The sequence below is a fragment of the Anabrus simplex genome, chromosome 5, assembly GCF_040414725.1.
Source record: "Anabrus simplex isolate iqAnaSimp1 chromosome 5, ASM4041472v1, whole genome shotgun sequence".
Lineage (NCBI taxonomy): Eukaryota > Metazoa > Arthropoda > Insecta > Orthoptera > Tettigoniidae > Anabrus > Anabrus simplex.
In genome coordinates, this window is record NC_090269.1 from 237,440,355 (window position 1) to 237,453,705 (window position 13,351).

The 13,351-nt window shown below is 36.6% G+C and overlaps 1 protein-coding gene across 1 annotated transcript in view; it reads left to right on the plus strand.

Moving 5' to 3' along the window:
- The window catches only part of LOC136874463 (neogenin), a 453,251-nt gene that overhangs the window by 334,655 nt on the left and 105,245 nt on the right, over positions 1-13,351 (plus strand). The window contains exon 15 of the mRNA XM_068227813.1: positions 10,248-10,403. Within this exon, the coding sequence (XP_068083914.1) occupies positions 10,248-10,403 (156 nt within the window). The remainder of the gene's footprint in view (positions 1-10,247; positions 10,404-13,351) is intronic.

The following is a 13,351-nucleotide window of genomic DNA, read 5'->3' on the forward strand; positions in this document are numbered from 1 at the left end:
TAAATAACATAATACCAGTAGTAAATAATATAATAATACTTGTAGTAAATAAGATAATACTTAATAATATGAATAAGGAGGTAGAAATATGACGCAGTGGCGGTGAACTCACACCAAAACAGGGAACACTTACAGGCCTAAAAATGACAACTAAGACAGGATAGTGGAACGTGCTGGGAAGCCCTATCTATGAGGTCCAAGAGAACGTATGACGTTATGGGGGAGAAAAGACTTAAAAGTAACACCCTCTAGCTCAACTATATTAAAAATGACCAAGTTTTACAGAATACAGTTCCACGACACGGAAACAAGACATACTTAAGTAACTTAACATAAAATATGATTTAACAAAGAAGGTGATGCTGTATTAAAGGTATAGTTTAAAGCGAAAGTATATAATGGATGAAAGAATTGAAAGTACGGCAATTGGAACCTAGGGTAAACTCGGACACATTAAATTAAACTTTTAAAATGACATTAAGCGAAGAAATAATGAAACACAAAACGAATTAAACTAAATGAAACGAAACCGGAAAACATGGAGAATAACATTGCAAAAACAATGAAATAACACTTACTTTGGAAAGGCAGGAGTTCCCGAGGGCAATAGCCCTCGAGCGCGAACGCTCGCTTGGGCGGTTGGATGGAAATTGACGCCGAGCTCACGCATCATTTTACGAAGCCGGCCACAAGGCCGGAAATGGTCCGATTACAATTAGCCAATAAGATCAAAGTTACCCTAGATTCCTGGACCTTTTTGCCAATAGGAACTCTCGTGTCCATATATGGTCATTTTAACATCGTTAGCAATTGCACAAGTTCTGGAACATTACGATTACAACACCAAAATTTCATCATTGGAAACCACACGTGTGGTACAGGTACAATATGCTCCAAAACAAATCACCTTACAAATTTTACATCAGATTACATAAAAACTACATTAAAAAAAATCACTTCAAAACACTTTTGCATGTTGCAATGTTCATACAGTTCAATATTTCTTGCTGTTACATAAAATTCCAGTAGAGTCCAGAGTTGCAAAAAAATTAAATCCTTCAGACAAATAAAAAAATTAAAATTTACATTTCCAACCACACTGTAGTTTTAGTTCTCCGTCCCACCAACCGGTGACATTCTCCTCCTCCCAAAGTCGAGCCCAGCTCGACAAAAAAAAAAAATTACCAAAAATAACAAAATTTAAATGAACTCAAAATGGGAGGCTTAATGGAGATTTGAAGATTCTCTCAACGCCACAAATTGCACCACAGCACCTTTTTATTTTAGTTCTCTTCGGGAACGTCCATACAAGCAAAAACAAGTAGAGCGTTGGTATCGCTGTCAAACGAAGTCGCTGACCGTGGCCGTTGCCAACGTCTCCATCCCAATTGCAGTCCAACCATAGCTCACTTACAGCCTCAGCACAGCCCACCCAACTTAGTGAACAGGTCCATAACTGGCGAAGGTAGGTGGCACAGCACAGACTACTGCCACCATTAAACAGCTTTCCATTCCACCATCAGACATTAGTGACCAATAGGTGCGTTGCAGACTCCAAATAGATATCCTAGGTCAAAAGTCAGTGGCATAGCAGTAACTGGAACATAAACATACGCAGCAGAAATTTGGAACTGAAGAACTTAGGCCACTGGCCTGAACTATCGAAGAAATAACAGTTGACTTCCGAGGGTGGGATTTTTGTATTTTTTCATTAACAATTACAAGCCTCCTTAGGGAGATTCCCTCTCATGTTTCTGGGAAACCCCAGCCCTCCTGGCAAGTGCTATTTCAGAATTTCAAAATTTAGGAAAATTAAAAAACTAAAAGAAAATTTGCCAGAGTTTACCCTAGTGCCAAAAACATTATAAAATCCCTAACTAAACATGAATAAACTTCTAAACTTACCCCAACAGACATTACATTAAATTATATCTAACATGATTATAAATAACCCTTCCCATTACAACTAAAGTGACTTAACTAAATTATTAACTACAGAACCTGAAAAATGGTACGCACCAATTAATTAAAATTTGCTTACAACTAATTCCTTATAACTACCAAATTAAGTTACCGTGTGCATTCTTAATCACCCAACATTAAGGAACAGAACAAAACAAATAAAAGGAAGAATTTAGAATGTTACAAGGGAACTCAAAACCGAGAAATAATTAATTACGTTAGCTTGCAACCACTTCAATGAATTGAGGTTAGTAAGTCACTATTTATTACCATGTCATGTACTCATAAAATTTTTACATAGATAAACTCACATTACGTATTACGTGTCACGCCAGTCCAACAGTCCAATTAAGGCGCAATTAAGCCAGGAATATCAAATCAAAATCACATTACCGACAGGAACTCGAAAATGAAAAACAAAAGCGATGCAAGAGTGCACATGCAGACATCCAACTCACTGATATAAGAAATAAAAAAGGTGCAAGTACAACCTTCATACCAGAGATTACCAGATAACCGCACAACACACAAGACTACCAAGCTTATCTGTCCTTCGACATACACACAGACAACATCAAACCACCAAAACAAGTGCGACGATCCCTGAATCAGCATAACCAACGAATGGTAAAAGGCACGGACGACCTCAATACTGACTCTCATCACATGACATACAAACACAGTACACATACATACACACACACACACAAAAACACCCGTGCGATGACACATCAAGAAGTACCCACAAAATAAAAGGACAGAACATCAGAACATGACCTCAAGTACCCTTGAACTTATCACACGACAATGAGACTCTTAGGGCCAATATCGTACTCCTAAAAGAGGAACGGCCTCTCAGCACCTTAACCCTAAGTCTCAGTACACACACACATATGCCTACCAAAGGCACAATTATATTAAAAAATCGTAGGACAGATACAGCACAGCTACAAATTTAGAACCGTACTCAGTCTACAGAATCCCATACTTCTACAAATTGAGTACATAAATTTGGAAGACACGAACCCGTAATGCAAGAAATTTTTAATATCAATAAAATCGAACAAGACAAAACAAGCAGAAAAACTAACTGAATGGCTTAGCTAAATTACGATACCCTCAAAATTTCACTAGTGACAAATTTAAACTAACAGAACGTTAAATCTTGGCCATCTGCAGACCTACTATGAATTTAACAACAATTTATAGCTCAGCGTAAGGACACCAAAATGAACATTTGCAGAAAATCTTCCTAGTAATCATTCTACAATAACAAGGGACATCATTTTCCAACTAGGCACCTAATACCAAGAAAAAGATTACGAGGAATCTCATACCAGATACACTAGATTTCCAACATGTCACGAGCACAAGTGCAGATCGGTAACCCGTCAATTTTGCCCAAAATGAGCCTCAGCATTACCTGGTCTAAAGATATGGTGAAAACGTGTCACCCTATGAGCCTATCCAAGTCCTCATAGAACCCTCCCTAGCAAATATAGGAATACACGGGTAAATAAATATACGTGACAAGGAAACCGACACTTACACGATGGAAAAGCACAAGACAAACTAGGAAACTTTCGAAATTAGCAGCTAGTTGGGAAACAATCACCAAAATAGTCCCATACCTACTTGGAAACGAACCCAGATCCAGCAAAAGACCAAAAGCAACACATGACCGGAAATTTAAATATATACTGAGCTAAAATACAACGTAAAATTACTTTAGAAGATCACACACGTAGAATAGTACTAAATATAATACCAGGCGACAAGAAACAAAATTTAGAAAATGATTTGCCGAAACACGATATTTACGAACAGGAAAACACTAAGAAATATACAAAACTTTACAACATAACCTCAAAATTGTTGCGAAAATTTACCAAAAGAGAAATTACAGAAAAACTAAAACTCCGTGCTAAAATTTAACCAGAACACAATGATCACTCTGACAATTCACACTACAATTTACGTGGTCTAGAAGGAAAACAAGCAGAACGCGACACTCGATAACTTTATTAAGGATGTAGGGTGTGCACTTCGCAGTTGGTCAAACGCTCAGCTGTTTTCAACACACTTCAGCTGTTCAAGAGATAACCTGAATTCAAACACTGGAGTACAGTACCAATTACAGTATCGAGACAAAACTTAGCACGATATTACGACGCGGTTTAAAACAACCGGAAATTACACAAATGTTACAATCAGAACACAAATGGAAGAAAACTAGACATAATCAAACATATTGAAATTTTTCAAAGAAGACATTCGGAAGGCGAACATAGCACACGAAATGTGAAGATATCACTTTACTACAAAACACGTGGTCAAGCGAAACCTTGCTACACAAGAAAATTATTGAAATTAACGAAACCAAAAACTTGTTACAAATAGTGACACACCATTTCCTCCAACCGTTAATTACAAGTAAACACAGTAACACAAGACTGCACATCGTGGAACGCAAAACACGTGGTGAGATGAACTCGCGCAAGAATCATGAAAACAAAAGCGGGAATTAAGAACACACACGAAACACTTACAACCTATATTAAAACTGAAAATAATTAAAATTTATTTTAGAAAAGTTAGCCGAGGATGATCATTGTAAGTCTTCGCTCCTTACATAACACACGCTCTGATATCAAATGTAACCGCTACGTTTCGGGACAATTACAGTTACACATAAATAATAATAATAACATAGAAAAAAATAATGATAAAATAAGAATAATAATAGAAAGTACGGGACTTCGAGCGCATACATAAATAATAATAACATAATAATAGAGATAGTAAATAACATAATACCAGTAGTAAATAATATAATAATACTGTAGTAAATAAGATAATACTTAATAATATGAATAAGGAGGTAGAAATATGACGCAGTGGCAGTGAACTCGCACCAAAACAGGGAACACTTACAGGCCTAAAAATGACAACTAAGACAGGATAGTGGAACGTGCTGGGAAGCCCTATCTATGAGGTCCAAGGGAACGTATGACGTTATGGGGGAGAAAAGACTTACAAGTAACACCCTCTAGCTCAACTATATTAAAAATGACCAAGTTTTACAGAATACAGTTCCACGACACGGAAACAAGACATACTTAAGTAACTTAACATAAAATATGATTTAACAAAGAAGGTGATGCTATATTAAAGGTATAGTTTAAAGCGAAAGTATATAATGGATGAAAGAATTGAAAGTACGGCAATTGGAACCTAGGGTAAACTCGGACACATTAAATTAAACTTTTAAAATGACATTAAGTGAAGAAATAATGAAACACAAAACGAATTAAACTAAATGAAACAAAACCGGAAAACATGGAGAATAACATTGCAAAAACAATGAAATAACACTTACTTTGGAAAGGCAGGAGTTCCCGAGGGCAGTAGCCCTCGAGCGCGAACGCTCGCTTGGGCGGTTGGATGGAAATTGACGCCGAGCTCACGCATCATTTTACGAAGCCGGCCACAAGGCCGGAAATGGTCCGATTACAATTAGCCAATAAGATCAAAGTTACCCTAGATTCCTGGACCTTTTTGCCAATAGGAACTCTCGTGTCCATATATGGTCATTTTAACATCGTTAGCAATTGCACAAGTTCTGGAACATTACGATTACAACACCAAAATTTCATCATTGGAAACCACACGTGTGGTACAGGTACAGGATGCTCCAAAATAAATCACCTTACAAATTTTACATCAGATTACATAAAAACTACATTAAAAAAAAAAATCACTTCAAAACACTTTAGCATGTTGCAATGTTCATACAGTTCAATATTTCTTGCTGTTACATAAAATTCCAGTAGAGTCCAGAGTTGCAAAATATTAAATCCTTCAGACAAATAAAAAAATTAAAATTTACATTTCCAACCACACTGTAGTTTCAGTTCTCCGTCCCACCAACCGGTGACAAAACTGACTAGCGTGGTACATATATATCTTGTGATAGCCTAGTCATGGATATGGAAGAAATTGTGGAATTGCTTACTAGTTCAGACAAAAATAAAATCCTTCAGGATTTGGACTGGCATCCACATCTTTATTTAACACAATCGCTTCAGGTTTAATGGTCCCACACACTTGCTTAGAAATCAGATATAAATCACCCTCAACACGAGTCAGTAAGCCACCTGGTCAAAACTACGTTCATCACTCTGAAATAAATGCCATAAATGGAACAGCAACCAGAATTTTCATACACAGTTTTCAATGAAGCATTCAAAATAATTGTACTCAACAACAAAGCTGTTAGAACAAATATTTTGTGAGGTAAATCTCTGAACATTCAGGTAAGTTACATGTAGAAGCACTTCACACTACTCTTTGTCTCTCAAAAAATTCGGGGTCTCAGTACATTTATCTTTGCTCCAGTATAATTGGATGCAAGGCTTACGAACCTGGGACTTCAGAACACAGAGGGCAAATTAGGCCTTAATTTCATCCTCATTGGTGTCAAACTACATGTTACAGTTTTTTTTCCATGTGGGTCCGATAATTGTTCCATAGCGTAAAATTTTTTTTCCCGCACAATGTAGCAAATGATGGGTCCACAAATTCCAAGAACACAGATAACTCTGATACAGAATTATCTAAATATTTGTCTCTCAGTTCTCCTTATACCCCTGGAGAGTCTGTAAAGTGATGGATAATTCATTGGTTATCACTGTTACTAACCCAACCCAGACGTTATGTTTTGCTTTCACACGCTGGGCTTTAGGTATGATTTCAGTCACTTGTATCAGATGAACTGTCACTTTCACTTAAAATATTTTCTTCATTATTATCTTAATTGGCATCACTGTCTAAAACACTTCCAATTAACTCAGCAATAGCACTGCTGTCACTTACCTATACTGTGCCGAGAGACATGGCTAAGAGAATGACTGACACCTGATGAAATGCCTGTGCTTGCTGAGGCTACAATTAGGCAATAAATAATAGTACAAGTTCTTTGAAGGAGAGCTGTAAACAAGTCACATTCATCCTCATTGGTGTCAAACTACATACTACCGTTTTTTTTTCCATGTGGGTCGATAATTATTTTGAAAGTTTAAAAAAAAATGTAGAAAATAGTAGGTAGGTTGCAATTGTAACATATTTATATCATCAACAAGTTGAAAGTATATATTTTACAGATTAAGAAGTTGCATTAAGATCTGTTGAATACTTTGCACATTACACGTTTTCCAATAGTATGCCTTTTTCAACAGCAATAAAAAAATGTCTGACAACAAAGTCTTACACATGATGAGCTTGAGTGTGGAATAGTTTGAAGCACTCAGGTACACACAGTGCTACAGAACACATTGCATACCACCAGCATGTCTCTTTTTTTGTTACTTTCCCATTTTTCACTTTTCTTTTATTTGCACAGACTTTGCAAGTGTGCGTGAGTTGTGCTTTTTTTTCTGTTGGAGCAATCCTCTCAACAAAATGCCATCCTAGCAATCTTTTCGAGGCTGTACTTGATCCTGGTTGTTGGTTGACATCTGTTCCAGATTTTACTACAAGAGCTTCACCTAACTCAACCATGAACTGTTGTAGTGTCATTTTTTTCTGGTGCCTGCATCCCGTGTTTCATGATACAAGACAAAAGCATTTGTGATTGCCATAACAAATATATGGAAGAAAAGTTTTTTCCCACCATTTCAGCTGCTTTCTTCCAAAGTGATAATATGCCATCATCTGATCACTACTGTCTACCCCTGTTTTATTCACATTGTAATCAAGGATAGCATCTGGTTTGGTTTTAATTTTGGAGTCCTCTCTGGTGCGAATAACATCAGACAAGGTCGTCTTGTGATAAGTTGACAAAAGCAAGACATCACTTGTGTCCTTCCACTTCAAACAAAGTAGATGATAATCAGCGCATAAATACTAATTCGCCTCTATGTATCATTCCATCTCTCCCAGAATAGACTTCCATTTTCAAAATATGCCCTGCAAAAGCATCAAACAACAAATAACTTTATACCATATTTTGCCAGCTTGTTAAATTAAACGTACACTTTCACGTAATATCAGATTTCAAAAAATAACAAACTAGTAAGCCGTAGTGTGGATATCATCCGCGAAAACGCAAGTTTTGAACAAACTGATTGTCGTTTCATACCGATTCTAATGTGTATGTTTTTTAAAATTTGTATAAAAAGTCAGATATAACTACAATCCATTAGAGCGAGTAAAGTTTTCGCTGTTATGAATTCTCTCTATAACGGACTTCTACTGTATGTTCTGTTGTCATTCAAATTAAAGTCTGAAAGAATCACCTTGAAACAGTTTCTGTTCATAACAGATGACTGAAATAGTCGTAAGAAATGCACTTTTTGACCAATAGTCACTCAGTTTTGGTTTCTTGACGAGGCACATGTGAATGACAACTGCGAAAAATGCATAATCTCACAACTTGACTAGCTGCCACAAGCTCCACAAACTTTTCAGTGTCAATTTCATTGTTCATCTTAGCTTTTTGGTGACGAAGGCAGCATACCTGTTAGTCTTAGCCTTGAAGAGTTTCACCACTGTTTCAGGAACAAAAATTGAAAAACAATCTAGCGCACTCGATGTTGTATCCAGTAGAGCAGACACACCCAATTGTTCTTGAAAAATAGGATTTTGAGGTGGAGAATTAGTGAAAGTCTAACCTAGTTCAGTATCTGTAGGCTTCCTGCAAGTTTTAGTACCATAAGCACAATGTTTACGCCTTTTTGGAGCTGGCACGACGTCAGAAACCACATCCAAAACACCAGAAGTACCTGGCAAACGTGAATCATTCCCTGCCTTTGAATTATCATCACTTGCGTCACTTCATTCTAAAATAAAGAAAACTACATTAAATTTATTTCTCAATGAATCTCCAGTCATATGAAGATCATAAAACATTACCTAAATAAACTACAAAGTGCAAAACCTCCATCACTAACATGAACTTCGAAGTCAGAGTCTGGATCTGAATCATATACCTCTTCTTTTGAACCACTGTCATCAAAACTCCCTTCTAACATCTCTACAATTCCACTTTAATTCAAGGATCCACTTATGATAGCAGCAACAAATCACAAATCACAGACTAAACACTTCGCATAATGTAAACAAAATGCTGAAAGTGCACGCCTTCAGCAGCTGGAAGCATGGAGTTCAGAACCGATCACGTGCAAAAAATAAGCTGCTATAAGTTCAATAAAACAACGATAGAGGACATGAGTGTGCGGTATAGATAAAGTTTCACTGTTATAAAAGTTCCTACAAAGTGTTATATATAGTTTCCGCCCGATTCTCATTCGGGCTGTGTTGACAATGCGGGCCCGAATTAGCCTCAGGCGTGGTCAGTCTGCACTGTTATTCCACCCCGATACACACTCGTGCTTGGTCTCCAGTGTGTTAATACTCTTTTCTCATCTTTAGAAAGACAAAGTTTCATTGTACCCATACATAGACGACGTAAAATGCGCTCATATAGAAAAATCTTATCAAGTGTTTCCATATTCCTGTTGGATTGGATAGTATTTATTTGTATATTCAGTAGTACGTTTTCTCATTTAATATATTATCTTTCCTTGTCCTCTATAGAAAAATAATTAGCACAGAAACCATTATATTTTATAGATGAAATGCATGTCACCAAGCAGTTACTACAGTATGTGCATAGACCAACACTAAGCATAGATTGCCAAGCGCTCCCATTACTGCAATGTTGCTGCTTGTGCTTCTCATTCACCACAAACAGATGGCTGGCTGTCAGACAATAGGGGTACTATTAGACAAACCTTGTTAATCATAACAGTTTTGACAGAAATGGACATATTTTGTTTCTTTCACCCCAGCTAGACCGTATGGTAAATAACGCAGGTTTTAGAACTCTCATTCGACACAGTGTATTTTTAATGTTGTTGCCCTTGTTGAAGGGTCTCGATGTAGACTGTTGTACACTTTCAAAGTAATCTTGACAAGAAAGACAAACAAACAAACAAACAAACAAACAAACAAACAAACAAACAAACAAACAAACAAACAAACAAACAAACAAGCAAGCAAACAAAAACAAACACACACCTCAGTATCAAGTCCTGTTCCTAGTAATCAGAAGAAACTAGTCTCTACAATTTCTATTTCTAATCTGTCCTCATCTTTTATTCCTTACCTTTTCCAACTTCATATTTTTTCCTGTATTCTGTTCCTTTTTTGCTTTTTGTTCTTTTTCCTTGATATATGTTGATGGTTTTAATACAGTTATGTAACAATGTTTATTTGTCTTTCAGTATGTGACAGACAACAGGTACTACGTTGTCCGCTATACCTCCTCGCATCATTCTTCTAATCCACGCTACAAGTACTTCAACGCCACAGACCTCAACTGCATGATTGATGACCTCAAGCCAAACACTCAATATGAATTCACTGTGAAGGTGGTTAAGGTTAGTGACTTTGCTCATTTGTTAATTCCAGTGAGTGAATGCCTAGGATGATGATGATGATGATGATGATGCTGATGATTATTATTTAATAATTATTTAATAATATTATAAACTCATCACATAAGGAGGACATTGAAGTGAAGATCGTTTGATTCTGGGGAACAAAGAATAGCTATAAGTGCAAACTAAGAATAAATCATAAAAGTAAAAGGATAAAAATGTCTTCATGGCCTAATATTCCAGAAAACCATCAAAGTTTGTCAGTTGACATTGATTATGAAAGCCTGCACCAGTGCAAAAGTTATGTTTAAAATGTTCCTAACTTATTTTTCTACTATAAGATATACAGTATTTTTAGAATACAAGAAGTGTAAAATTGATAGGACTAATTCTAGTAGTAGTAGTAGTAGTAGTAGTAGTAGCAGTAGCAGCAGCAGTAGTAGTAGTAGTAGTAGTAGTAGTAGTAGTAGTATGGGATCCAAACCTCAGTACCCTCAAGCACTGTCCACTATTACATCTCTGACCATGTCCCTGTCAAGTGAACTATTACGTGGCTTGACGTGCAGCAGGCAGTTCCCAGCCTATGCAATATCTGTTCCGTGTGTGCACCTCCTGTTGTAACCGCGTTGCATTGAGTCACAGTGACTTCTCCAGAGTCTCGAAGAAGTTTAGATCTACCTGCCATCGCATGTTGTTATTGTTCCAATGGGACACTCTTTGCTCTACCAGTGTCGTACGAAACTTGGAACACGCATGACGTAGCTAACTAGTTGCCCGTGTCCTAGCCGTACACCACCACCTCGTCATAGTCATCCAACCCAGATCCATACCATATGCCATGATACCCATGGCTCTTCCACAGGGCCAAATAAACAAATCCATGTGTGAAAACTATTTATTATGCAATCTTGCCACATCCCAGGCAATTGGCAGTAAAAAAATAATAAATTACTTGTGTGGGATTTGAACTACTGTATCCTCAAGCACTGTCCAATATCACATCTCGGACCATGCTCCTGTCTAGTGAGCTATTGCAAGGCTTCGCATGCAGTGAGTAGTTACCTGCCTATACAATACCTGTTCCTGGTATGTACAGTATGTACACCCCCTGTTGTAAGGTACATGTTTTTCATATCTATGCTCATTTTACGGGTTCATTTGGGCTACCCTAGATGAATTAATAGTGTTGCTCACAATTCCTGCTATCTTCTAGCCCATAACCATACATCTCATTATATTAACCCACTAGCAGTTACCCGCGGCTTCGCTCGCGTCAGTTTCATAATTTGATAGAAGTAATCGTTCCCGGCACTGTGCTAAGACATTATCTGAAAATCCCTAGAGTATAAAAACTCACCGAAAAATAGTTTCATTTACCCCACAAACTCTTTGTAAATCACGTTTGAGGTATTGCCTTTTGGGGCTAAGACGACCATGCGACAAAGAAATGTACATGTGAGAAACAGTCTTGTCTCAAGTCGAAAACATTCACGTTTCTTTATTTTTAAAGGTGATTCCAAATACCAATTTCCATGTCTGTAACATTTTAATTTTTTGAGATATAAGTATCCTCATAAAAAATTATTCAACTCGCTTTTCAAATTCCTTTCACTTCCGTTAAATGCTTTTTCTGAAAACAAAAACGTACCTGTTCATGTATTTTTAAAAGACTTTCCAACTACCAAGTTTCTTGTCTCTAACATATTAAGTTCTTGACATATACTGTAGTCACCCGCTTTCTCAGTTCATTTCAGCCCCTTAAATGGATTTTCCGAAAGCAAAAACATACGTGTTTCATTATTTTTAAAGGAGATTCCAAATACCAGTTTTCACGTCTGTACATCTGTAACACCTTCAGTTTTTGAGATATAAGTATTCTCATAAAAAAGAATTCAAATGCTTCTTCACTTCTTTCCAACCCTCTTCCCCCTTAAGTGGACTTTCCGAAAACGAAAAGTATGTGTTTCTTTATTTTGAAAGAAAATTCAAAATACCAATTATCACGTCAGTGACAGCTTCAGGTTTTAAGATGTAAGTATCCTCATGCACGGAATTCAACTCCTTCTTTACTTATTTTCAGACCCCCTTAAGTTGATTTTCCAAAAACAAAAAAACATTGTTTCTTTATTTTTAAAGGAGATTCCAAGTATCAATTTTCACGTCTGTAACATCGTTAGTTTTGAGATGTACCCTCATACAAAGAAATCAATGTTTCAATTCATTCACGCCCTCCCCTCCGTAAGTGGTTTTTCCTAAGACAAAAGAATAGGTATTTCTTTACTTTGAAAGAAGATTCCAAATACAAATTTTCATGTCAGTAACATCTTCCGTTCTTAAGATGTAAGTATTCTCATAAAAATAATTCAACTCCTTTTTCAGCCTCCTCCACCCTCGCCCGTTAATTTGATCACCCCCCACTCAAAAATGCATGTTTTCTTTATTTTTAAAAGTGATTCCAAATACCAGTTTTCATGTCTGTAACACCTTTAGTTTTTGAGATATAAAGATCCTCATAAAAAGAATACAATTAATTTTTCACCCCACCCTCTGCCCGTTAACTTCATCCCCCCCCCAAATACGTGTTTTTTTATTTTTAAAGGAGATTCCAATTACCAATTTTCACGTCTGTAACCTTCAGTCTTTTTAATATAAGTTTCTCGATAAAAAGAATTAAACGTTTTTCACTTCCTTCTCATTCCCCCCCTTAAGTGAATTTTCTGAAAAAAAAAATACGTGTTTCTTTATTTCGAGACCTTCCAAAAACCATTTATCACGACCCTAACATCTTCAGTTTTGAGATATATTTATCCTCATAAAAAGAATTCAACTCCTCCCCCTCCCCTCCCCTCCCCTCCCAAGTTGATTTTTCCCCGAAAATGCGTGATTCTTTATTTTTTAATGTCAGTAATATTTTTAGATTTTTTAGATATAAGTACCTCGTACAAATA